General features: G+C 45.5%; 9 protein-coding genes across 9 annotated transcripts; 4 read left to right on the top strand and 5 right to left on the bottom strand.

Annotated features, from left to right (window-relative positions):
* Window positions 1–836: 836 nt before the first annotated feature.
* On the bottom strand, window positions 837–2,113 carry C8R40DRAFT_1060567 (DUF1748-domain-containing protein; the record flags this gene model as incomplete). The annotated part of the gene is made up of 5 exons (XM_046225358.1): window positions 837–866; window positions 1,185–1,222; window positions 1,468–1,494; window positions 1,758–1,795; window positions 2,043–2,113. Coding segments are annotated over 5 exons (204 nt in total), but the record flags the coding sequence as incomplete, so codon positions are not given.
* Window positions 2,114–2,917: 804 nt separating this feature from the next.
* C8R40DRAFT_1060571 (uncharacterized protein) lies at window positions 2,918–6,786 on the top strand (the record flags this gene model as incomplete). Its single annotated transcript, XM_046225361.1, has 10 exons — window positions 2,918–3,108; window positions 3,175–3,743; window positions 3,800–3,903; window positions 4,056–4,199; window positions 4,359–4,500; window positions 4,723–4,928; window positions 5,592–5,687; window positions 5,838–5,887; window positions 6,391–6,512; window positions 6,731–6,786. The coding sequence occupies 10 exons, from the start codon at window positions 2,918–2,920 to the stop codon at window positions 6,784–6,786; spliced, it is 1,680 nt and encodes a 559-aa protein (XP_046080127.1).
* A 199-nt stretch (window positions 6,787–6,985) lies between these two features.
* Window positions 6,986–7,486, bottom strand: C8R40DRAFT_792677 (uncharacterized protein). The gene has a single exon (XM_046236227.1). It carries the CDS (start codon window positions 7,380–7,382, stop codon window positions 7,131–7,133), a length of 252 nt encoding a protein of 83 aa, XP_046080126.1. The 5' UTR covers window positions 7,383–7,486; the 3' UTR covers window positions 6,986–7,130.
* A 3,697-nt stretch (window positions 7,487–11,183) lies between these two features.
* On the bottom strand, window positions 11,184–11,501 carry C8R40DRAFT_1026786 (ClpP/crotonase-like domain-containing protein; the record flags this gene model as incomplete). Its single annotated transcript, XM_046223092.1, has 1 exon — window positions 11,184–11,501. A coding segment is annotated over one exon (318 nt), but the record flags the coding sequence as incomplete, so codon positions are not given.
* Window positions 11,502–12,048: 547 nt separating this feature from the next.
* On the bottom strand, window positions 12,049–12,270 carry C8R40DRAFT_1009995 (acetyl-CoA carboxylase; the record flags this gene model as incomplete). Its single annotated transcript, XM_046222841.1, has 1 exon — window positions 12,049–12,270. A coding segment is annotated over one exon (222 nt), but the record flags the coding sequence as incomplete, so codon positions are not given.
* A 2,380-nt stretch (window positions 12,271–14,650) lies between these two features.
* Window positions 14,651–16,379, top strand: C8R40DRAFT_1163750 (major facilitator superfamily domain-containing protein; the record flags this gene model as incomplete). The annotated part of the gene is made up of 7 exons (XM_046230401.1): window positions 14,651–14,818; window positions 14,875–15,070; window positions 15,124–15,149; window positions 15,202–15,275; window positions 15,342–15,501; window positions 15,561–16,089; window positions 16,150–16,379. The coding sequence occupies 7 exons, from the start codon at window positions 14,651–14,653 to the stop codon at window positions 16,377–16,379; spliced, it is 1,383 nt and encodes a 460-aa protein (XP_046080123.1).
* Window positions 16,380–16,745: 366 nt separating this feature from the next.
* C8R40DRAFT_1060439 (uncharacterized protein) lies at window positions 16,746–17,181 on the top strand (the record flags this gene model as incomplete). Its single annotated transcript, XM_046225350.1, has 3 exons — window positions 16,746–16,863; window positions 16,922–16,992; window positions 17,053–17,181. The coding sequence occupies 3 exons, from the start codon at window positions 16,746–16,748 to the stop codon at window positions 17,179–17,181; spliced, it is 318 nt and encodes a 105-aa protein (XP_046080122.1).
* Window positions 17,182–17,399: 218 nt separating this feature from the next.
* On the top strand, window positions 17,400–19,464 carry C8R40DRAFT_792183 (uncharacterized protein). Its single transcript, XM_046236226.1, has 9 exons — window positions 17,400–17,741; window positions 17,794–17,896; window positions 17,951–17,996; window positions 18,053–18,173; window positions 18,227–18,446; window positions 18,504–18,535; window positions 18,588–18,635; window positions 18,697–18,768; window positions 18,828–19,464. Exons 1-9 carry the CDS (start codon window positions 17,555–17,557, stop codon window positions 19,400–19,402), a joined length of 1,404 nt encoding a protein of 467 aa, XP_046080121.1. The 5' UTR covers window positions 17,400–17,554; the 3' UTR covers window positions 19,403–19,464.
* Window positions 19,465–21,875: 2,411 nt separating this feature from the next.
* On the bottom strand, window positions 21,876–23,509 carry C8R40DRAFT_1074370 (uncharacterized protein; the record flags this gene model as incomplete). Its single annotated transcript, XM_046226698.1, has 4 exons — window positions 21,876–22,016; window positions 22,259–22,351; window positions 22,574–23,262; window positions 23,368–23,509. 4 exons carry the CDS (start codon window positions 23,507–23,509, stop codon window positions 21,876–21,878), a joined length of 1,065 nt encoding a protein of 354 aa, XP_046080120.1.
* Between the last annotated feature and the right edge of the window lie 3,103 nt (window positions 23,510–26,612).

Genomic DNA, 26,612 nt, shown 5'->3' with positions numbered 1-26,612 from the left:
ACATGGTGACACACCACGACTTGATCTCTGCACTGGACTTGATCTCTGCACTGGTCTTTGCAACAGCACGTCGCAACTTTTCTTTCTTTTTCTAGGACGCTGAGTCGCGCTAATTGTGAAAAAAAGTCGGGCTAATTGTGAAAAAAGTCGCGCTATAGCTAATGTGAAAAAAAAGTCGGGCTACCGGGGAAAAATTCCCGCGGATTTTTTCGCCAACTTGGACTTACTATCTCTCACAGAACGCCCCCCAGAACTTATCTCTCACAGAATGCCCCCCCCCCCCCGGAATACCCCAACGCGTATCCCGCGTATCCCGCTGAACGGTGAGGTAGAACACCCCGGTATGGGTTGTGAGAGATGAGGGGTGAGGATGAGGGGGATGAGGGGTTTGAGGATTTGGGGAGGTATGCACTATGCACTATGCACTCGAAATCGAAATCGAAATCGAGAAAGCGAGAAATCGGGAAATCGAGAAAGCGAGTAAGATGTAAGATGTATATCTCATACATATACACACGAATCCCTACTCCCTACTCCCTGGTCCCTAGTCCCTGGTCCCTAGAGTAGTGATAAAGAATCGAATAAGGAAAACTGAAACTATGTATGTATACGTAAGTACGTTGGTTGGATCGCTGGATGTGTGTCTTCTTCTTTGTATCCTTCCACCACTCTTCTTCTTTGTATCCTTCCACCACTCCTCTTCTTTGTATCCTTCCACTCTTCTTTGTATCCTCCACTCTTCTACCCATCTTTCCACCCTCGTATTTGATCCTCAACTCCTACGAACCCCCCTCTCTTATAAGGCCCAAAGCCCAAAGCCCAAGCTCCAGTCCGCCCTATCGTCTCCGCTCGAACGAGGATGAGCGCTGGATGTTGATATCGATAGCGGTAGTGGTGTTTGGGTGTTTGGGTTGGTAGTGGATGGGTGGGTTGGGTTGGGTGGAGGGTGTGGGTGGAGGGTGTTGGAATTTGATTGGGTGGGTGTTTGGGTATCGGTAGTGGATGGGTGGTGTCGGTAGTGATATCGGTGTTGGAACGATGTTCGGAAACGACACGAGTGCAGGAGTGGAAAACGACAGGAGAGAACGAGGAAATCAGCACCAAAACCCACCAAAACCCACGTGGAACACAAAAAAAACGAAACACGTAGAACACACGAAACACGAGAAAAACGAAACACGTACCCCGAATATCACCACCGCGAAATCGAAGATATACTCTCCTGTATAACGGATAGAACATGAGAATATGAGAACGGAGAATAGGGCGGAGAATGGAGAACATGAGAACAGAAGGTATGAGGTGGAATGGAAGGTATGACGGAGGACGGAGGGCGGAGGGCGGAGAAGGTATGAGGAAGAACGGAGAATGGAGAACATATGAGGAAGAACGGAGAACGTGAGAACGGAGAACGTAGAACGGGGAAGGTAGAACGGGGAATGGAGAAGGTAGAACGTGGATACGCACCGAATTCCAAATACGACCGGAGGAGTTCTGTGGTGTACACGGGGGCATCAGTGGGGCGAAGTGACGGAGGGAGGGAGGGATACCGAGGGAATACAGAGGAAGGGAAAGAATGGAGGTAATACGGAGGAATACTGAGGAAAGAAGGAAGAACAGAGAGATACCGAGGAAAGAAGGAAGGCGAATACCAAGGAAACAGAGAAATACAGAGGAAAGGAATACCGAGGGAAAGAAGGAATGAAGAGACGGAGGAAAGAGGGAAGGAATAAAGGAAGGAGGAAAAAGAGACGTACGACGGATATCTTTATTCGGGACTTGGGATAGTGCGGGGCTGGGGAACCGGTGTAGCCGTAAAAGCGTACAGCGGTGCAAGTGTACAGTGGAGGAAAAGTGCAATGGAGGAAGGGTGCAATGGAGGAAGGGTGCAATGGAGGAAGGGTGCAATGGAGGAAGGTGGTGTTGTGTAGTAGCGTCGAGCATTAAGCAGCGATTAATTAATTAATTGATTGTAAAGAGAGATTATGCGCATCCCATAAACAATAAGCCATTCGCACTGTCTAAACAAAACACACACACACCTCAACCCCGTAGTCCTCCTCACCCCAGCTAAGAACGCGCTGATGACGAGTGCGTCGAAGCTTAGGTGTACTGTGTGGTCCAGAATATGATAGTCCAGAATATGATGGAATGTAAGATAGTATAAGATAAGATGGATGTATTAGCTTGGGTATTTGGGTGTTTGGGGTGAGGGAAGGGGGAAGGTGGATTGGGTAGAAGGATTGGGGTAGAGTAAAGGAATTAGGATAATGGATTCGGGTAGAGGTAGAGGCAAAGAGACGAAGAACCGTACCTAACGTGCCCAACATCTCGAATCACAATATACTGTTCAATCGTTCCGTTCAATCGTTCAGACGTTCGGTAACTTCAGACAAGGTGCAAGATACAAGATGTGCAAGATGTGTGGTGCAAGGGCGTGGTGTGGTGTAAAAGTGCGTGGTCGATGCGGAGTTACTTGGGCGTTACTGTGACGCATCGCACGGGTGACGTAACTCCCGGCACAAGGCACAAGACAAAGGCCGGCACTCGGCCACTCGGCATTGTGAGGCACAAAGCGGCCGGTGCAAACCGAAAAACTCCGCAAAACCGCAGTGAGATGGGCTGGGATAGGCAACCTCGGTTCTAACTCGGTGTTTTACTTTGACTTTTAACGCAACGCAACGTAACTCTCGACGATAAGTTATACGTAGCACCTACGTTGCAGGAACGCAAACAGAAGAGAAGGAAAGAGAAGGAATAGAGGATCTAGAGTTCGTAGACTAGACTAGAGAGGGATAATTTGAAATCTCGGATTGGTTAGACTACTTGGACTTGGATCCGTCTCATCGATTTGGATCGGATCTTCTTCTTCACACTCCACCAGCACCAGTACCACTACCAGTACCTCTCCTCAGCAATGCCTTCACTCTCATCCACCCCCTCAACAACGCTCTCATCCGTCTACCTCCACCCCACCCCTCAATCCATCCTCACCTCCCTCGATGCCCAATTCACACTCCCCCCCGCCCTCCTCACGGACCTCACACACGCGTTCCTCCGCGAGATCAACCTGGGGCTCAAAGCGTACGGAGAGGACATGGCTATGGTGTGAGTCCTCTCTCCTCTCTCCTCCTTCCCTTCCTTTATGTCTCTAACACTCCACACCCCACCCAGCCCCTCATTCATCACCGGCGTCCCCGACGGCTCCGAAACCGGCACCTTCCTCGCCCTCGATCTCGGGGGGACCAACCTCCGCGTGTGCCAGGTCACGCTCAACGGCGATAAAACGTTCAAACTCCGACAACAGAAATATAAAGTCTCGGAGGGGTTGAAGACGGGTGAAGCGGGGGTGTTGTTTGATTATTTGGCGGATTCGGTGGATGCGTTTCTTACGATGCATCCTCCGGAGTCTCCTCCTCTTTCTCCTTTGGACCCTTCTCCTACCTCCCCTTTGGACGTCCTCCCCCTCGGCCTAACCTTCTCCTTCCCCGTCGAACAAACCGCCTTGGGCGCAGGCACCATCCTCACCTGGACCAAAGGCTTCTCCGCGAAAAACGCCATCGGCCACGACGTCGTGCGTCTCCTCCAAGACGCGTTCGATAGGAAACATTTACATGTGAGATGCGTGGCGTTGGTTAATGATACTGTAGGCGCGATGCTGTCGAGAGCGTATACCTCTGGAGGGTGTATACTTGGTGCGATTTTTGGAACGGGGACTAATGGGGCGTATTTGGAGAGAGTTGGTGAGTTGGTTGTTCTTTTTCCTTATCCCCATACCCGCCCTCACCCTCACATACAGAGAACATCCCGAAATTAACTCTCGCCAACCCTTCTTTCACCGAGAACACTGAAAACACAGGATACATGGTGGTAAACACCGAATGGGGGGCGTTTAATAATACCGTACGTATTTCCTCTCTTGGCTTTGGTTTTGTTTTAGCGTTATCTTACCTCTTCTTCCCTCCCTCCTCCTACCCCTTCTCCCATCTCCCACCCACCCATCTCCCCATCCCCTCCCCATCCCCTCCCCCTCCTCTACCCCTTCCTCCACACAGCGCACCCACCTCCCCTACACCCCCTTCGACACCGCCCTCGACCGCACCTCCATCAACCCCCGCGCCCAGGCATTCGAGAAGTTTATTTCTGGGATGTACCTCGGGGAGCTGACGAGGGGGGTGTTGGTGGCGTTGGTGGATGCTGTGGTGCGAGGTGACGTTGTGGGTGGAGAGCAGGTGCTGGCTCAAGGCGAAGGTGAGAGTGGGACTCAGACTCAAGGCTCGAGTGAGAGTGAGACTCAGGCGCACCCAACGACGGAGTCGAAGCCAACAAAGGACAACAAGGATAACAAGAATAACAAGAATAAAACACCACCAACACGACGCACAAAAACCCACTCCCTCCTATTCAACGGCATCTCCACACGTGTATTGAATGAGAAATGGGCCCTGGACACGAGCGTGATGAGTGAGGTCGAGGAGGCGTGGGAGGCTGTTGACGCTAGTAGCGGTACGACGGAGAATGGTGGTACTGGTAGCGGTACGACGGAGAACGGCGGTACTGGTAGCGGTACGACGTTGGAGGGGACGGAGGGGATGATGGAGAACGGCGGTACTGGTGGTGGTGCGATGGAAGGAGGAGGAGGTGGTGGTGGTGGTATAGGTATATTGAATGGAGGAGAAGGGACCCCGAACGAAATCGGCGAAAACCCGCTCTGGGACGGAGACGATAGTGGTGGGTTGCCGGATTGGGAGTTTTTGTCGGGTTTTGATTTCACTCCTACCTCTACCACCCCAACTACCACAAATCCCTCAACCACGGCACTCGCTAACACCAACACGAAACTCCGCACCAAACTGGAACGAGTGCGCCAAGTCGTGGTGCGGAGACTGGGCTACGAGGATGGGGAGGTGCGGTTGAGGGATGCTGCGGTGGGTGGTTTTTCTTTTTCTGAGTTGTTTGTTTTGTTTTTTTTTGGGGGGGGGGCGTTTTTTTGGGTTTTTTTGGGTTTTGGGGGTTTTTTTGGGGGTTTTCTGGGGGGGGGCGTTTTTTTTTGGGTGTTTCTGTTTTGTTCTGTTTCCTCGTACCTCGTTCACCTCATTCGCTGTTTCCGTTTTATCACTTCTCGAATCTCCTCGCACCGCGTTGCGTTGCGTTGGTGCTTCGTTGATTCGTTCATCCATCCATTTTGTTGCGTTGCTTCATCCATCCATTTGTTCAACGTTCAACGTTCAACCTTGACACGTAATACCCAATACCCAATACCCAATATACCCAATATACACACTTTCCTTTCCTTTCCTTTCCTCCTCTCCTCTTCTCGTTCGACTCTTCGACCCTTCGTCTTGGTTTCGTCTTTTTCTGAACATTGTCTTCCCTCCTCCCCTTCCCTCTCCCTTTTGTTCTTCTCCCTCTTCTGCCCCTCTTCTGCCCCTTTCTTTTTTAACATTTTACCAACTCAACCCCTCCCCTCCCCCCCCTCCTCCCCTCTCCCCCCCCTCCCCCTTCTCCCTCCCCTTCTCCATCCCTCTCTCTCCTCCTCCTTCTTACCAACCCTTACTAACCCCCTTCCCCCCCCTTTCCATCACACACAGATAGTCCGCTGGGTATGCCACCTCGTCGCCCGCCGCGCCGCGCTCCTCTCCGGCGTAGCCGTCGCGGCGGTGTTGATACAGACTGGGCGGGCGGGGGTTTTGGGGGGTGGGGAGGGGGAGGGGGGAGGTGAGAATGGGGTAAGCACGAGTGAGAATGAGAATGAGAATGAGAATGGTGAGAATGGGACGAATGGTGAGAATGGGGTAAGTGAGAATGGGACGATGAATGAGAATGGGGTAAGTAAGGGGACGAAGAAGACGGACGAAGAAAAGATCGGTGTTGGTGTTGATGGGAGGTACGTTTTCGTTCCTTCCTTCCTTCTTCTTCCTCGTTCCTTCTTTTTCGTTCGTTCGTTTTGAGTTCTTCTTCTTCGTTCTTCGTTCTTCGTTCTTCGTTCAACTCCTTCGTTCAACTCCTCTCTCCAACTCCTCTCTCCAACTCCTCTCTCCAACTCCCTTGTTCCATCGAATCAACCTCTTTTGGGGAGCTGTACTCTTAGACAGACTGCCTTATCCTTCTCTTAGCCTCCTTGGGTAATTCAGCTACTTAATTGACGCGTTACTTTTCGATAGTTTTGATGGTTTCGATGGTTTTGATAGTTTTGATGGTTTTGATACTTTCATCCCTCTCTCCCCTCCCCTCCTCTTCCTTCCTCCCTCCCTCTCTATCCCCTTCCCCCATCATCCTCTTTCTTTGTCCAACCATCGTTCCCATCCTAACTAACCATCCCCCTCCCCTCCCCTCCCCCTCCCCCTCCCCCCTCCCCATCCTAACCATCCCCCTCCTCCTCTCACACAGCCTCATCCAACACTACCCCCACTTCGAGCGCACCATGCGCGAGTCCCTGCGGAGCATCGTCGGCGCCGCCGTCGAGCGGCGCGTGGAGATCGGGTTGGCGAAGGATGGGAGTGGGGTTGGTGGTATGTTGTCTTTTTTTTGCTTTCGTTTTTTGGGGTTTTTCGTTCTCATCGAGTTGAATTGGATTGAATTGCCTCTTCGCCTCGCCTCATCTCGTCTCCCCACGTCTCCTCATCACCTCCACTTCATACACGCTCAACACACAACACACGATCCATGCTCCTCACCTCGTCCCGTTTCCCCACTTCCACTTCGTGCGACGTTCTTCTTCGTGGCATAGCTGCGCTATGTGCGCTTCAAGCGCTGAAACAACAACAACAACCGCAACCGCAATAATGATAGGTCGAAATCGCAATAGATGGAGTTTGGAGTTTGGAGTTTGGAGATGGAGATGGAGATACGGAAATACGAAATACGAAGATACAGAAATACGAAGCTCATACCAGAGGTAGATCCACGGCACGCAGAGGAGGAGGAAACATCGATGGGAGATTGTAAACTGTACAGAACCCGAGAACCCGAAAACCAGAAGTGGCATAGTATGTAAACACGAACAGTTATGTATGGTATGTATGGTATGTATATACATATACTTATATGGTATCTTTTATTCTTTTTTATGTTTTTGATGGTCTTTTCGACTTTGTTTGTCTCTCTGTTCGACTTTGTTTGTCTGTTCCTCAGTTCAACTTTGTTTCTCTTCTCTGTCCATTCTCCATCCCTCTCTCGGTACCTTCTTTCTCAGTATCTCCAGTCTCTACTCCCTTTGGGGACACCTCGGATGACTCGGAGCAATGAACAAATAAATAAATAAATAAATATGTATGTATATCCAGGATGTGTATGGATGGATGGATGGATGGATGTGCAAAGATGTGCAAAGATGTGCAAATATGTGCGAAGAGAAGATACAAAAACCAAACCCACCCCATCTAGCCCCATCTCCATCAGTCTACCATCCATGCTAACTTATTTTTATGCCTCCGAGAACTCGAGCTCAATCTAAATCCATCACACATTGTAACCACTGTCAATTGTCAAATGAACTGATGAAATGATCTATGTGGTAACACTTCAATGAATCACCACCCTTTAAGTGTTTTATATAGGACATTTCGGATGACTCAGGGGGTTGACCTATGTATGTATGGATGGATGGATGGATGGATGGATGTGCGAAGATGCAACAATTAAACTCAACCCATCTACATACATCCATGCTAACTTATCACCTTAATTTTTTTGCACACCTCCGAGAACTCGAGCTCAATCTAAATCCATCACACATTGTAACCATTGTCACCATTGTTATGGTTCCAAAAGTTCTATGTGCTAACACTTCAATGAATCACCACCCTTTAAGTGTTTTATATAGGACATTTCGGATGACTCGGGGGGTTGAGTATGTATGTACATATGGATGGATGGATGTGCGAAGATGCAAAGTAACAGCATAATGACTTACCTACTTCCAAGCAGCTCATCCTAGGGATTATTTCTCGAGCTTTAAAACACCCTCTACTTGTATATTGTATACAGCCATTAGGTACATATGTATGGGATAGTTTTCAATAGCATTCAGTACAACATCAACTTGAAGTGCTTTCTTGTTTGGGCAAATTTTCTTCGGTAGCCAATGCGTACCTAATTACTTTTTGATTTTATTTTATTTTATGGCCTAATAAAAGTTTCGAAGTTGTCATCATTTCCCAAACCCCAACATGCTGTAGATTTTAGGACATTTCGGGGAATTGACTGTGTATGTATGTATGGATGGATGTGGATGAATGGATGGATGGATGGATGTGCGAAGATGTAAAAATTAAACTCAACCAATTTATGTCATGCTTGCTAACTTATCATTTTAATTTTTTTTCATGCCTCCGAAAACTCGAGCTCAATGTATGTAGAGTAAGTGACAGGCACCATTTGCGAGCATGCATACATAATCTTATCCATCACATATTGTAACCATTGATTGTCAAAGGTTCTATGGTTCCGAAAGTTCCAAAGCAAACTAATGAAACATCACATGCACACACACACACACACCCACACATACTCCGAGTCTCTTTCTTTCTCTCTAGATCCTATCAGAACTCGAACTTGAATCAGTGAATCAGTTTCAAGTTCCAACTTTCGAAAAAAAAAAAAAAATTCATTCATTTTGATTTTGATTTTGATTTCCAGTTTCATTTTCAGTTCCAGTTCCCCGTCGTCCCTCTTCGCTCTTCCTCCGTGATCTCTAGATTTCCAATTCATTGCCCTGGCCCACAACAATGGTTGTACATGGTGTTTGGGTGGGGTTCCACCAGAGATTCTGGAGGGCCATTTATGGTTCAGTTTGGGCTTCTTCTTGCTTCTTCTTCTTCTTCTTCTTCTTCTTCTTCTTCGAAGCTTGGTTGATTCCATTCCAACGCAGTAAATGTAGATTTTCAAATGCTGACTAGGTGTATGTGGGTCAAAGACTCAAAGTAGGTACATATGTACCATACATTCCTGGATATGTTAATGATTAAATGTGGATTAATGTGTATTACATGGATTTCTTTGGCAATGAGATAGATACATAAATACAGCAATGAGTAGGGTAAGGATAGCCAGTAGCAGCAGCACCCTCCTCCTCGAGTCATTCATATCAATGTCTTCACTACTGTCAGTATGGCCAGAGATCTTAGTGGCAAAAGTCAGTACCCCATTTTTGTTTCACCTGCATTTGCGAAAAAACTTAATCACTAATGAGTTCTATATTCTATCTATCTATGATTCAGATCAATATGAACAAACCACTATGTGACAGAGTTGTATTTCATAGTCAAAAAGCATATGTTTTGGTCTTGAATAGGATCCTTCTGCTTGAATCAGGGGATTATCATAATTATGATTGTGATCATAGAATCGAAAAGCTTTTGGTGAGTAGTACATATTATTATTATTATTAACATATTTTCTCGTCACTCACTGGAAACCAAAAACACACACACACACTTCTCTTTTCTTTGTTTTTTGGTCGGGCACAGAAAAAGATCCTGGAGAGAGGAATCGTGAGTGTTATCACTGTATTCGATGGACATGAATTTTTGAGTAAGGGTGGGTCACAGGTTTTGAGGAGAGGATATTCTGGATTGAAGAGAGGATGTCCTGTGTGGAGGCGAGGATGAATATTTTCTTCTTGAGGTTGTTAGTGATGACGAGGACTCTCTCACCATCTCTGTTCTGGTACTGCCATTGCCATTACGCGGTCTTAAATACGATGGTTTTTTCACACTATCAAAGTGATGAAGGATGAAGTTGTATAACGGTCTGTATATGAGTTTGGGTATGAGGTTGAGTGCACCACGTAGAAAGAAAAGCAAACGTATGGATTACAAGCCCGTTATTTACGCCAAACTGTTTCCGAAATTCGCTTTCAAGATATTCTTGACTGATTATCGATGTCTTACTGCGTATATCATTCCTACTGTGCTTATACTCCATTGTTTTTTTTGCATTCCCTCACCTCCTAAGCTGAACGCGTTTTCGGCACCGGAATGCAACAATAACGTTGGTACAGGAAAGTTCGTATACTGGTTCCACAAGCTATACTTTCTTCGGTGGTAAGCAACTAAGGTTGGTCTTGATTTCATAGTACGAGTGGGTACTGCAATACACATGGCATCCTGAAAAGTCTTCGCACAGAGTGAGGAATGGGAAGACTATATTGTGCCCAGAGTGACCAAAATTAGATGTCATAGCATTGGCATTCGTGACCTCGATCGACATGATACATAGTTAGCGAGTTACAGCATTTTCGAAGAGTTATTGCAACTCGTCACCATTGCGAATGCGAGGCACCACTATCACAAATGCGAGTCGTCACTAACGTGGATGCAAGTCATTACCATCGCAAATGCTAGCCATACACGCTGTAATAAGGAAGAGTATGAGCGAACGTAACAAGAGGGTGAAAAGACGGAGTACTTGCTAGAGTGATTTCGCTTTCCAATCCCGTATCCATCATCTCTAACAGCGAGCCGTCAGCCTCTCTCTTGCCTGGAATCTCTCCCTCTCTCTCTCCCATTCTCCTTTTCATATTACTCTCCTTCCTTTGTCTGCTTTGTCGATACCTTGCATTCCGAAATGCTTTCGAAATGTTTAGTGTTCGCGTCTGCGAAGGTTGCGTATGTGCTTACAATAGATCGTCTTATTCATAAAGCGAAGAACTCAGTTTGATTGAATGATATGAGGATTGAGATGGACGTACCAATATTCATTGCTCGCGGGACAGAAGTTCGCCATCCGACATTAGACTATTTGCAGTACACAGACCCATGCCCACGGCTCCTTCATTCCGAAGCACATATAAAATGTTTGCATTTGCATCTGCAAGGGTTGTCTATCCGCTCACGATAAATCATCTTATCCATAAGGCATAGAAATCAGTTTTTGTTGTATTATAATAAGAAACGAAATAAACGTACCATTTCTCATTGCTCGCAGGCCAAAAATTTGCCATCCGACGTCGAACTGTTCGCAGTACCCAAACCCACCATGATACACTGTTCAAATGAAGCAGGATTAGCGGGATCAGCAGGAATTATTCGTTCGATAGTGCGCGTCTCAACAGCAATGACACCCATGGGGATACCACCAAGCCGAGCCCGCCCAAGACCATCCTACAAACCAATGATATCAGTGATCTTGTGGCGCAACTCTCCTGCCACCTCAACATCGATGGTTTTGATGGAATCATGGCCTTGCCCCTCTAACTTCAAGTAATTCTCGTGCGTCAAGTATAGGTAATGGACTCCCTTCTCCGGATGCCCTTCTTCGTTCCAAGCAGCCGAGAATAAGGGTATGAGCTCTTCAGCCAGACCAATACAAGCTCCAGAATTCGCTGACAGGTAGATTCGAGGAAGGCCTAACTCCCTCGCATACTGAGTGACAAGATAGAAGAATTGGTCTTCCATGGGACCGAATGATCCAATTTTGTAGGTGATGTCGTTTGCTACGACTACAACTCTGCGACCTTGAGGGAATTCTGGAGTACGCATAGTGAATATCCAGCCTATCGGCATACCATCCTCTTCTCTAAAAAGCCGCAACGCGACATTGAGGACGTTGGGAGGGAACTGAGGATGTCCATATCGTGAATTGTACTCGATTGCATCAAAAAAGAGGCAATGCGGAGGCAACTTTGCTGAAGCCTTTCGCCAATGCAAGGAAGTTCGGGAATGATGAGATGGCACCAACACGAATTGGTTGGGATTGGTGTCGGCTGATGAGATAGGTCAAATCACTGACAGACGCCGACCTTTTACTTTCACGTCAGTAGGAGCTCAATCAAGAGACAATGAATGACTTACCCCGATAAAGATATACAAGGCGTTGAAGGAGGAGAGTGAGACTGGCCAAGATTGAAGCGCCAGGTAACGATACTTGGAGAATCACCGTCATCGAGCTCATCTCCTTCCTCGTAGTCAATGGAGAGTAAAGTGTAAGCCTTATAAGCACGACGAATGTAGACCTCGAAAGCGGCTTTCGTTGTCTTTTAGTATAATTACATCAAGATGATTTAAACCACTCACCAAGAGGGACCATATGGTCTTCATGCTCGAAGAAGGCAGAAAGTACATCGAACACAGTATAACGAGAATCACTGAGTTCTCGTAACACTTCCGCAGACGGGGTATGAACAGTGTTCACCTGCTCGCCGTAATACTGACTGGTAACCGAACTCCTCAACACAGTTTCCATTTGACCAAGTCGTTCTTTGTACGAGGGCATTTGGCCCATGATAAGCACCTCCCGAGCTTTGAGGGATACGGAAGTTGACGATCTGAAAATCATACAAAAGTTCAACAAGAAGTTGGACAGAGAAAAACATGGCACCTACTTGGCTTCCAAGGAAGCGAGATCCTGTAATACCTTGTACAAAGGACTTTCCGCATTCGAAACGCCTATACCTTTAGTCTTGATGTGATTGAGTATCGTCAGCACCAGCTTCGCTTTGCTCGAGACTTTGATGTGACTCAGGACAAGGCTGATGATTTTGTCTATATCATCTTTGTTTTGTTCACGGAGCGTAAGAATTCGTGCTTCAATACTTCCGCCGAACATTCTTTCTGTAGCCTCGTATTTCTCGCGCAAGTTAGACCAAACTTTGATTTCATGGCCCCTTCAAACCACCAGTAAATCTATCCAAGACATCGTAGATCGCACCCAGTTGTGTACGGAACATAGGTCGATCTTGTGGTAAGACGCTGCTCTCGACGAAATTCTCGAGCACCTTTTTGATTCGAGCAGCGGGGAATTCGCCTTTAGCTTTGGCAGTTTCAAGAGCAGCGTGGATGCTATCATCAAGCTTGGCAGGAATACGGCCGGAAAGTGAAGAAAGGATACATGCAACTTTTTACGTGCTTCAATCCTCCGCCTTCACCTCCAAATCTGCTCCTCGTTAGCTTTGCCTTCCGAACTGAAGGTGGCTTGAAGCGCATTGAAAAGGTTTGTGTTCATGTCTGCAAGGGTTGCATATGCGCTTCTAATAAACCGTCTGATTCATGAAGCAAAGGAATCGATTTCATTATATCATATGTATAAGAACTGAAATGAACGTACCGATTTCTTCCTTACTCGCGGGACATCGACGTTGAATCATTCCAAATATCCAAACCCATGGGTCTTTCATTCCAAAGCACATCTGAAACATTCAGTGTTTGGGTCTGCAAGGGTTGCCCTATCCACTCATGATAAATCTTCTTCTTCGTAAAGCATAGGAATTGGTTTCAATATATCATATTGGGAAACAAAATGAACGTACCACTTCTCATTGCTCGCAGGACAAAAGTTCGCCATCTACGTTGAACAGTTCGCAGTACCCAAACCCACGGCACTTCTTTCCGTGGTCATGCGACTTTTTACGTCCTTAAATCCTCCGTCTTCACCTCCACTCTGCTCCTCTTTGCTGTTGCCTCCCAAGCTGAACGTGACTTCGAAAGTGTAATCCAAAGGGCGTAGGTGCGAGAGAGCTTGCACCCGGATCCCACTACGCGTTTGAATAGACCCGAAGGACCGTTGAGTACGGCCTTGGGAAGATGAATTGGGGAGGATTCTGAAAGAGTTCATATTTCGCTTCCACGGTGAGAGGAGTCATGGGAGTCGGTCTTGGTCTTGAAGTACGAGTGGGTGCTACGATAGGTATTCAGTTTGCTCTCGTGGATACACAAACTAGGTAAAGCTTAACACAAACCTTGGTATTTACACCCTGTACACCTCCTCACAAACCCTCGTGTGCAACCTGAGCATCAAAAGCTTATAAAATTGAGGTCTAAGCAAATGGTCGAGACCGACAAGTCAGAAAGCGTGGTTCGGAGACAGCACCAGACGGGTGTATAGGAGATATTAAGATGCACCGAACTCACAGAAACTTGTCATGATTCAAATTCTGTCGATGTGTAGGCGAAGCGGCGCGTTTGAAGTCGTTAATGATGACTTGGACAATCATGCTGGACGAAGAATTTCAGAGAACACGAAGTGGACCATGATGAAGGCGACAAGGTTTGAGGAAGAGGAGTCGCCTATCGAGAGATGCCAGCAGAGAGCTATCGGGAAGTATCTTCGGTGTGGATTCACAAATGAGAACGAGGGTTCATACTCACGTTCAACATTACTTATGAGGTGCCATCACCACATTGACAACAAGCGAGTGCACAAAGGAAACCAGCGTGAATTTGAAGACAAGTTCGTGTAGTGACTTCCAGCTTATCGCCACGAGAGAAGCACTTCGCTGATGATATTATTCCGAACAGAGCAGTAGTGCTTTGGCTGTCGTGGTAGCCAAGCTGTTTAGTCCGGGCCGGGGAACTGGTTTCCCTTACCAGCACCCATGCCACTCTGCCGCTCTGATGCCACTACTGTGCGATCATCGATGGGATATTCTTCCTGAGATTATACTGGTTGGGAATACTTCCAAGTGCGTATTTCATCTTCCTCTCTATGGATTATTTGAATTTGTTTGATACGTTGTACACGGTTCTGTCTAGTCAGGTCGTAATCGATTATCAAGCATGATTTGTTACATATAATAGTAGACCAACGATGTTTACCAGGGCAAGCTTCTGTCTTCTTACAACTTCCATCTGGGGTTTCACCGGTAGAAGTCGGTCTTGTGTAAGCTCCTCGCAAAAAACCCACCAAGTATCACGGAATGTCGCCTCAAATCATGGATACAACGCCTCTACCAAAAATGCAAATCTTTCTGACTCTGTTAATTCAGTTGTCGGAACCGATAACAGCGATGGTTATTTATCCGTTCATCACCAAAGCTGTTCGGCGCACTGGTATCACTGAAGGGAACGAGAAGAAAACCGGATATTATGCTGGCGTACTTGTGAGTAGCTCTGTTACTCCTTATGAGTTGTGATAATAACACGAAATAAAATCCAGGAAAGTACATTTTTTCTGGCCGAAAGCTTCTCGGTGTATCCCATAGGACGCCTCTCAGATTTCTACGGGCGGAAGCCCATACTTCTAATTGGTCCTCTAGGACTATCAGTAGCGATGCTTAGTTTCGGGTTATCACAATCGTTTTGGTGGATGGTCCTTTCTAGAGCAGCAATGGGCGTGTTCAATGGAAACATCGGTACGTGGTTTTTTATTCTCATATGTCATTCTTATTCAAACGGTCCGCGACAGGTGTTTCGAAGACATTAATGGCGGAGGTAATATTCAATCATTCTATGTGTTTCTCGAAGCTTGAGCTGTTCTTTTCAGAGCACGGATGATACAAATAGAGCTGATGCGTTCACATTAATGCCGATCATATGGACTGTGGGTAGTACTGTGGGGTGAGGATGTGTTTTATCCTCATCGTTTACGAGGTTCACTCAATGAATCGATATACGTATCTGTAGACCTACTCTCGGGGGCGTCCTCGCAGACCCAGCTGCACGATGGCCTCATGTCTTCGGCAAACTTCGCTTTTTCATCCAATATCCCTGGTTTCTGTCTTGTTTCGCTGCGGGATTCCTCGCTTTCGTTGCCTTTGTGTTATCCTGTGGGGGGCTCAAAGAGGTAAAAAGAGGTTCATTGTTCGTTGTCCAATGTGATTTCTTATCTTAAATCCATTGCAGACTCTACCAAGCAAAGTGAAGCAGAAATGTGTTGTTGAATCTTCGCCGCTCCTCAATGAAACATCACCATCTTATGGCGCCGTTGACACTACATCAGACTCGCCTCCATCCAATTCTGACGTCCCTCCCACCACTCGAGCCTTACTTGGGGATTCAAAATTAAGGATTACTCTTTTGAGCATGGCTTTCCTCGCTTTCACCGATATGTCATATGAGGTTCTTATCCCTCTGATATACACCACTTCAATACCTGTCGGTGGCTTAGGCCTCTCACCGTATCAAGTTGGTTTGATTTTGGGTACATTCGGGCTCGCAAACGGTGTCTGGAATTGGGCGGTTCTCACAAAAATACTGAAAAAGCTGGGGCCGAGAAAGACTCTCATTGTGTTTTATTCCTTCTTCTTGGTCCATTTCGTACTTTTGTGGATTCTTCGTGACGCTGCCGCGTATGCTGGAGGAGTTACACCTCTGGTTTGGGCACTGCTCATCTTCCAACTCTTCGTCTCGACTGCGATTGTCACAGCATTCAGTGAGTTGATCCACATTTCATTATTTAAATTTCGTTGGTTCCTGAACATCCATTTCGCAGATGCAATACATTTGCTGATCGTAACGAATGCCCCGCCGAATGCTTTAGGCTCAGTCAACGGGTTAGCTCAGATGGTTTCTTCGGGCACTCGAGGGCTTGCACCAATCTTTGCTTCATCATTGTTCTCGTTTTCTTTGGAGTCTCGCATTGCGCGTGGACATTTGGTAGAGCTTGTGCTGATGGGGATCACTGTCATTGGTATATATTGCATCTCGCGACTGCCTCACTGAACTGAAAGTGATCTCATGGAGAAAGAGCTTTGAGCCACAGCAAAGAAGTACACCATATCGTATCGATTTGTATGTCTTCGTATACATTCGTTTATCAAGGGGGCACAGCTTATTTTCCTTTCGTTGGCGGGATTCCATCATCACGATACACGAAATCGAGACTAAAGCGTTAGCGCTTAGCGCTTTCTCTCATGCGCGGCAGAAGAAGTGCGTGATGTCATAACCAGTTCCCGCGCAGCTTTCTCCACATTTCGGAGGACTGACGTACAGTGACGCTAATCACCTATTTCGCAGCCTTAAAAACTCCGTTAGTTTGCGCTAATACCTCCAATACCAATCAGAATCAAATCATCTAAATTCGCACTTATGCCTTTATTTTCGACCCGCCGCCACCATCCTCATCCTGCAAGTTACTCTAATACCTCCCGTCGACGAGAGCGATATTACCACCGCCGTGATCCTGACCATGTTGCTGGAGGCTACAGTAAGTAAATCATAACTTCAATTCGATATAATTCTGATTGTGTTATCGCGTCTTGTAGGAGCTGCTCTTGCAAACCCAAATACTACCAGTGCAGGTCGTCGACATGCCAAACATGAACTCCGAGCAATGGTCAGTCGAACCGCCTTCTTATTCGATGTATTATTCTTACTTTCTATTTCTTTACTCCAGGGTCGAAGCACCCATGTTCCATTGATGACCAAGATTAAACGCACATTGGGTATTCGAAGTACTCCTCGTCGCAAACGTGAACAAGAGAAGCATTATGAACGAGAACATAGGCATCGAAGGAAGTACTAATTCGATGGACCGCTACGCAGTTCACCCAATCTGTATCGCTATACCAGTCTGTATTTTACCAAGTAGTCTATCGTTATGTTTTCAGTATCATCTGAGGATTTGCAAGTAGAACAAAATATGTTCGTTATTCAATACTCCAGCTGCAGTACTCCAGTGCGATCTTACAGTGGTCGAAGGCGCCAAGTGTGATATTGGGCGCTCATTTTCACTTCTTATTTCCTCCCACTCGGTTCGGCCTTCCGATAATGGAACTCTTATCAGCTTCCCGGTATTCTCTAGCTGTACCGTGACTTGCCTCGTTCCAAGAATTGAGCTATCGCTTTTCCCTCCTCTCCTTCATCCTCGACATACGATTTTCTAACAATTGATCAACATGCAATTGCCTAGTCTTGGTTCAATCCTCCCTTTAGAACCTGGTATCCTCTCGGTGGCATTGTTGCTATCATGCGTAGCCGTATTTGCGTATAGACGGAAGCCTGCGGGTTATCTTCCCGCTCGGTCCAGCGTGCGCGATACCTCGATCTCTGAGAAGAACAAATTAAAGGAACGGGAATGGGGTGGTAAGTTTGCTGTTTCTGGACCCGCGTCTCCCTGAAGAAGTGCTTCTCGTAGAATGGCCTCCGGTAACCTTTTCCTATCCGCCCGTCACACCAACCTCGAATCCTGTCAATCTGAAGCCAATCCCGTATCGGCCTTTCCGATGGGGAGCTTACCAGTACACATACTTCTAATTTCTGTGGCCCTGCTCGATACTTATGTATAATATCAGTGTCACGATGGGTATTCGAGATATGCCTTGGGACGAATGGATTGAGGTGAGCTTCACCTCTACCTGAATGCTATCCTATAAGGTCTAATCGTCTTTGGACAGACCGACTACCAGATGCAATCATACTATTATATCAAGAAGCACCGTATCGCTACACGAGGTACAAACGTCGTCCAAATCTTACCCGATAGACCTGGGGTTGTAAAATCCGCCAGCCAGGGTGGTGTGTAATCTGAACTTTTAATTTCACTTTCAATAATATCTAATCCTCCACAGCAATCGAATTGGTCCATGAACTTGCCGATTATCTTAGTAAACGATACCCGGATGCTTTTACCGTGTCGCGCAACGTGTCAGGCGATATATCCAGTGTTGCAATCATTCCGGTGAACGCTAAACTCGACATCCCTCCTGCACTGGCGACACAAGGCTCTCTCAAGTTACGACAAGTGAGTATCGAGGAAGCTGAACGTGCAATGAAAGTATCTGCATTGCTGTAAGTATTTACTCGTACGGATATCCCTTTCCCTTCATGTAATATCATTTTTCCCAGCGTCCAAGATGATTTAGCCCTGATGGTCGAAGGTGAGTAATTTTATCTGGAGATTATGGTATATGTTAAATTCTCGGACTACAGGCACTGATGGTCGATACTACTTTCAAGGAGGTGCTATCTGCGTACCTGGTGAGTGGAATAAACTTCTATTACCGGATGATTGATTGTCCTACTGACGTTCTTCGACTAGGATTCTGGAGGATGCGAGATAAAATTGGTCTACCACTGGAAGATATTCATATCCAGGGACACGTTCCTCAGTGTACGGTCCATCTTCTGTCATTTATTTCATACAGACTGAACACTGCTACCTGTGAAAAGACGAAACAAGACTACACAACAGCATGGACCGATATTTCAAGCGCATGCCTGTAGAAAAACCTATCATCCGCAACAATTATTTCTTCCAAGTCATCCCTCCGGAGGATATCCGCCATCCTCTCAACGCGGCCGCCCAATCCTCTGCCAAGCCCATCATCGAGAACGATAGCACCGTAGACCCAGAAGAACTCGCTTGGTCCACGACTACCAACGGCTTTGAAGAAACTTTCAACCATGGACACCCAATCACCCCCGACGTGCGTCCAACCGTCGCTGCCGAGAACCTTCGTTTGCGAACTGAGCGCCAAACACTCCGGAGGCTTCCGCTTTCCGGTGCAATCGTCTTCGGGATTCGAACGTATCTGTTCCCGGTAGAAGAACTCGCGAAAGAGCCAGGCATTCCGGCGCGGATGGCAAGTGCTATGAGGAGCTGGCCGGAAGATGTGAGGAAGTATAAGGGGAATGGGCTGTATGAGAAGGTAATGCTGGAATATCTAGATAAGGCTGCAAAGGAACAACTTGAGGTTGGAGGTGAGGAATTGATGAAGGACACTGGAAAGGGGTATCCATTTTAGTTGGATGTATCATTTCACCTACAAAAATCATCTACCCTCATCTATCATTGCGGTTGTGAGACAACTCACTCTCTTGAGTGTTGAATTTGTTTTTGCTCTGCACCTGAGAGACAATAAATGACTCACCGATATAGTCTATCTCATGATGTAGAATTGGTGTTGGAGTTTAAAACACAGACATTGTCGATGTTGACATGCATAAATTGAAGCTAGAGAATATGCCAGTAACTTGTCAAAGAGATAGTCTTATTTAGTTTGCTTCCACAGTAACAAAATCAATGTCATTGAGAGCTAATGTGTACTTTCAATAGTAGAGCAAGGGGAGTCCCAGAAGGAGCTCCCTGCAGAGGTACAGCTCTCCCTTGAGCTGCCACCTGTCATGCCCTGGCTACAACCAGTACCAGCCACACGTCGTCACACTTTCTACCTACCTCTGCACCTCCCCAAGTACCACCATGCACCTCCCCAAGACAGTACCACCATTGCCCTGATATATCTACCCAAATGTCCTCGCGATCACCCCGACACGCATACAAAACCCTCCTAACCGCCAACCCCATTAAGTACTAATCTCGATTACCTTCATCCCTTGATTAGTTGCCTCATGCCCTCCAGATGTTCTCTTGTTCACTTCCCGTACCTATTTAAGTAGTGTCGCAATGTCCCAAGCCCCAGCTTGGTATATTTTGAACACACACCCTTTTGCATAGGTCCAGTCCCTGTCCCTTTGTACCTGCTAACCATACAGATTTCTCTTTACTCTCTGTTTCTCTATCTCTGTTTCTCTCTACTCTTGTCTACTGTCTCTGTGATCGTCTATACAGTTGAATACACACTTTTACTTCACGTCTAAGCAATCCGAGTGAGTCTCCGAGCTCCCTCGAACAACACTAAAGCTCCCCCAACGCCTAATGCCTTGGTGAGCCAACCTCCCCAAAACCTTCTCGAGCTCCCCAATTGCTCCACAAGCTCTGGGACCTCAATCTAGGTAACGTCGAAGCTACCCCCCTACATCGAACTACGTGCCGCTTCTCTGTTACCACCTCCAACACTCGAGGACGTCCACCCCTAAACCCCAGTTCCCGGGCGTATATCTTCTCAGGAGCTTATACACTCAAGACCTATTCTCTCTACGACCTATTCAATCTTACGTTGATGTTCTAGCGAGTACAACTCCTCCTACGCAACGCTACTAGGTTCCGTACCGCTACCTCCCCTACCTACGCCTTAGGGACCTCCCTGGACCTTACAGGAACCCCTTCAAGGGTCACATCTCTCAACCCCAGCCACTACTAGGCCATTCCCATCCTCGGTCATGGTTTCCGTAGCTCCCTTTGAGCTCCAGCCTGCTCCTAGCACGCTACAACATAAACTTATCATACCAAAACCTACCCTAAGACCTATTCTGACCCAGGTCTTACACCACCAACCTTTGTTGGCCTGAAACTCTTTAACCCTCCATGCTGACAAGGCTTGAGATTGCATCAACATTGACCCTTAATATGGTATGACTGACATCTGCAAATCCTGGTTTTTTGATGGATTTCCCCCCAGTGTTTCCCAGAGCAAGTTGAAATTTGACACATCTGTCAAGTGCTTGGGCTGCTGGGAATTGCTGGAGCTGCTCTAGCTGCTCTCAGACCGTTTGAGATATTAATAGTAGCAAAAAAGTGACACATCTGTCAAGTGCTTGGGTGTCAAGTCCATGCCTCGGGCCTCCATTCTGCTGCTCGGTACTCTGAAGATCCACTCTTATTGTAATCTCTTCTTATTGTTCTTTCTCGCTACACATACCCTTTCGTTCTAGTCTCTCCTTATTGTCTTTTACTCTACCCTGCAGGTACTACTCGTATAGCTCCTAGTAGTTAGTCTGGCGTTCCGCACCACTGCGCCGTTCCGTAGATATAAATACTGCCTGTACGCTACTGTAGTTCCTCAGTTTAATTATCAACTTAGATCAACTTAGATCTCCCTTCCAACTTAGCTCCTCTCTAAGTCTTCAGGCTCAACACCTTGAAGTACGTTCTACTCGACCTTAGGACTTGAACATTCTCTGGTCCGCTCCGACTTGGCTGCTACTTAGCTCCTCTCTCTATACTCTCGATCTCCGGGGACTAATGGCGTAACGGCGGTGTTGTTAATAACTTCACTACTGTCCCACTCTTCTTCCGCACTTAGACACCTTGTGGCCCTGGCATGGTTACACGGTGTACATGATCTTAACATTGGGCTGCTGGAAATTGCTGGAGCTGCTCCAGCTGTTCAAGATACATTAATAGTACAGTTCATCCATTGAAACAACAATTACAAGAAAACATCAAATAGTCAGTAGTAGTATGGTCTTTAGTTAAATCCTGCATTTTTATGCTAGGAGTAACACAAAAGTCTACTTTATCCAAAGCAAAAAATGTTTCTTTATTGAAGTATTTGTTTAGCAAAAATTCATCGCTGTGATACTGACTTGTACTTTTTGTTAAAGAAGGGTGAGGATTTCCTCGATAGAGAGGACAAATATCTGCAAAAGAACGGAATTGTGAAACAGGAATAATATCTCCCATAGGAGTCCCATCTGCTCTCCGAGCTCTCTTAAGGACATAAGATCCTGTGGAATAATCTGGATAGCGAAAAGGACAAGCTCTATAACAGGAAAGATGTTGATACTGCAGTGGAGGGGGTGGTTGATTCACTATATCTAAGTGTTCACAATAAGCCAAAAAACAATGAGTTCCTTCGATGGGTAGTAAAGGTCTTCTTGGCTGAGCCACAGTAAAAATCATTTTGACTAGAACTATAGCATGACCTAATGAATACAAGAATTTGAAAGCAATAAAAGGAAGTGATAAAAGGACAACTCACCTTCCAAAGAGCTTCCCGGCCACTGAAAGCTTTGATCTTTATGAACAACGACCGTGTTTTGGCGACCAAACTCCCAGCCAGGCCCTGGAGGTGCTGAGAATATGGTGTGAGGATCCGTAAGCAAATCTAGATTAAAATATGTCTGCTTTGGATTCACAGCCTAGACCAAAGCTTGACCCAGTAGAAGGGCAAAGGTGACTGTGTATTCCCAGTTCTTTTACCTCCTACAGTGAAAATCTTTGTTCCTGACTTTATGCAGTCAATTAAGTCTGAACAAGCCCCATGAAAATCTGACAGAGAATAGAGCCTACTCACTTCTTCAATTGTTTGTGTCGTTAGGTCAGGATCATGGACTAAGCTAAAGGCAGAGATTTCGCCTGTAACATTATTGACAAAAGAACGATGAGGAAGGGGTGCTGAGGGTGCTCTTTTAAGCAAACGAGCTTTCAGAAAAAAGTTCTGTTTAGGCCGAAAAGATCTGAATAACTTTTTTGAGACAGGATTAAGATGGGTGACTAGCTTTTCGGTCGACAATATTTTTGTGATCTCCAATTCTGTATCTTCTTCTTCGTCTACTTGTAACCCTTCAGCTCCCTGTTCTTGACCTTCATCTCCTTCAACATTTTCTAGACGGAAGTCTATGCTAGCATCCTTCATTGCTGTCATCAAATCAAACCTTCTAACATGGTCAAGACAATCCAGACTTCGACAAATCTGAATTTCAAAGTCATGATTGTTGCCAGATTGGGCTGGATCCTTTACTAGAGTGATATGAGCATGCTCCATGATGTCGGCAGTCCACTGCATGATAGAACCTGAAGCACAAATGCTGGGCTCCACACTTTGCATGAATTCGAGTTCCGGTATTTCCCAATGGTCTATTGATTTACCTTTAGGATTGACCCTAGCCTTTAGCTCTAAGATCACGGACTTGTTCTCATGAAACTCCTTCAGAGCAGTCTGGACTTGGAGGGAAGAAGCTTGGCTGAAACGCTGGGCTTGGCCTGAATAGCAAAAATCCAGGAGAGCACATAGAGCCATAACGAACTTGGCAGAAACAGCTCCCGATATGAAGGGAATCAGGTATCTCTGGATGTCTCAATGTGTACGTCCAGTGACCTGTTTAAGACCAGAGATGCCTTCTTGGAAATGACAATATCCCACAGTTGGCTGATGAATTGAAAACCTGAAGTCAATATGACTAGCCCCAACAGCCTGGATAGCCCATTTTGCGTTGTGATCCCAAAACATCTTATGCCAATGATGTAGAGGTTCAGGCGTAAGGAATTCGCAAGGCTCTGCTAATGCCCAATCCCTCCAAAAAGGATATACAACTCCGTTGGTGCGGGCAGTTACTGCTGCTCGTTAATGAGCTTGCCTCATTTTGTGTGAAAGAGAATGGAAGGAATCTAATGGGCACTCCAACCAACCAATCTAATACACAATATGCGAGTTCACTGCTATCAAATTTATTTAATAGCAAGGGGTAGCATTGTCAAAGGTTCCACAAAGCTTTGATCAATCAATTTGAATTGTTCTAAGGATTTGGTATATTCCTTTGATTAAGGTAGATTCAGCACAATTTGTGCTTTGATTGTATTGATATGGGTATATCAAGAATTGGGGGTTTGAATCAAAGTAAATTAAAACCGAAACACATAGACCCTTATGGAGGGCTAGAACTATGTGCTGGCACAACCACACAGCGTGATTTGCCCTCAAGACCAACAACTGATCCTAAGTTCGAAGAATACCCAACAACTGGATATACTTCTCATAGTCACAAGGAGCAGAACATGACGTTCCTATACTCACAAGTGCCGGGCCTGAATGGCTGCTAGCGAAGAGGTTTCAGTCTGGCGGGAGTGTGTCTTTCCTTTTTACGGATTAGCACTGCAATGTCGTCCCAAAATCACTTGTATTCCAGATACATCGGATTACTATTTATACATACAGAATATAGAGTCGCACAGTACAATTAATTTAATACAATAAACATTCGGAACCGCAAGGAAACTTCTACAATCGGTCAGATACCATTTAATTTGAATCTTCATGTCCTTATTTAGTCCATTATGGTTCCAAGATTCTAGTATACCTCCAAACATAGGTAGGTACTTCAATGTTCATTTTATTTAATTGTTTTGGAGAATGACTTGAATGGTGTTCAGCTGTCACTGCTGTTCAACACTTACTTTGATCGTTTGTCACCTCGTCCGGAGGCAAATCAACTCTCCTCGATTCTAATCCTATTAATCTGATTCATCTGGATTAAACTAATTGCTTCTCTCTTTCAATAGACACCCATTGTGTCTATACTCTATCAAGGGAGTTACGCATAGTATTCATTTAATTGCATTCTTCAATATTTTCTACGTCAGGACTCTTTGACATTCATTTGATATGTCTTCGGAGCCTCGCAGTACTTTGATCGTTCTTCTAGTCATTTTCCTCAACCATGCAACCTGATTGGTCTATTAGACTAAATCGCAGTCTTTTAGATTAATGCATGATCTCATTCTAGAAGGAGTATTTGATAATTCCTGAGTTCTAGAAAGTCATTTCGAGTCAATCCTCGGCTCATGGTCACTTGAGTAAGTTCTTCTAAACTCCTACCAGTGTAAGGTCCAATAAGAATACCCTTGGTATGTCATACATGAATGGTCATCCTTCGGATGTAGTCTGAGTCTGGTATAATCCTGCTTGACAAACAGGTAGACTGCTATCCAAAGGTAGTATTGGGGATGGGTAAACTAACCAACTTGTGGTAGTATGGGTATATGGTCCCTTCAACTTATTAGACTGATTCAGTATTGACTTTGACTGTCAATCTGGGTCTCAATTACAGTCCTCTTGATACAAATCTATACATGAAAATGTCACAATTCACAGCATAGACGTCTAGCCAAAATTTAGGCATGTCAGCGAGGCTCCAAAGACATATCAAATGAATATCAAAGAGTTCTGACATAGAAAATATTGAAGAATACAATTAAATGAATACTATGCATAACTCCCTTGATAGAGTATAGGCACAATGGGTGTCTATTGAAAGAGAGAAGCAATTAGTTTAATCCATATCCAGCTGTTGGGTATTCTTCGAACTTAGGATCAGTCGTTGGTCTTAAGGGCAAATCATGCTGTGTGGTTGTGCCAGCACATAGTGCTAGCCCTCCGTAGGGGTCTGTGTATTTCGGTTTTAATTTACTTTGATTCAAACCCCCAATTCTTGATATACCCATATCAATACAACTAAAGCACAAATCGTGCTGAATCTACCTTGATCAAAGGAATATATTGAATCCTTAGAACAATTCAAATTGATTGATCAAAACTTTTCCCTAGCTCTCAAAGCTTTGCGGAACCTTTGACAACGCTACCCCTTGCTATTAAATAAATTTGATAGCAGTGAACTCGCATATTGTGTATTAGATTGGTTGGTTGGAGTATCCATTTGATTCTTTCCTTTCTCTTTCACACAAAAACAAGGCAAGCTCATTACTGATGACAGGGAGCGGACCAAAGAGCCTTATCAGTCTTAGGGTCAGAGTAAGAAGTACTTCAAGGTGACGAGCCTGAAGACTAGAGAGTGACAAGAGTACAGAGGAAGTCTCAAGTTGAGGATATTAAGAGGATGATCTAAGTCAGTAATTAAACTGAGGAACTACTGTATCGTACATGCAGTATTTATATCTACGGAACAGCGCATCAGGGCGGAGCGCCAGTCTAACTACTAGGAGCTATACATATAGTACCTGCAGGGTAGAAAATAAGACAATAAGGGAGAGCCTAAGTCGAAAGGGAATGTGTAGCGGGAAAGAACAATAAGAATGAGATTACAATAAACAGTGGATCTTGGAATACTGAGCAGCAGAATGGGGCACTGAGGCATGGACTTGACAGGTTGCATGATTGAGGAAAATGACTAAAAGATGATCAAAGTACTGCAAGGCTCCAAAGACATATTAAATGAATGTCAAAAAGTCCTGACGTGGAAAACATTAAAGAATACAATTAAATGAATACTATGCACAACTCCCTTGAGAGAGTATAGACACAATGGGTGTCTATTGAAAACGAGAAGTAATTAGATCAATCCAGATAAATCAGATTAATAGGATTAGAAACGAGAAGTGCTGATTTGCCTCTGGACAAAATGACAAACAATCAAAGGATGTGTTGAGCATCAATGACAGATGAATACCATTGAAGTCATTTTTCCAACAATTAAAATTAAAAGAATACTGAAGTACCTACCTATGTTTGAAGGTATACTAGAAACTTGGAACCAATATGGGCCAAATAAGAATGATTGGATCCAAATTGAATGATCTGTAACTTATTATAGTAGTTT

Source organism: Lentinula edodes (genome assembly GCF_021015755.1).
Source record: "Lentinula edodes strain Le(Bin) 0899 ss11 chromosome Unknown C8R40scaffold_60, whole genome shotgun sequence".
Lineage (NCBI taxonomy): Eukaryota > Fungi > Basidiomycota > Agaricomycetes > Agaricales > Omphalotaceae > Lentinula > Lentinula edodes.
This window is presented reverse-complemented; position numbering and strand designations above follow the sequence as displayed.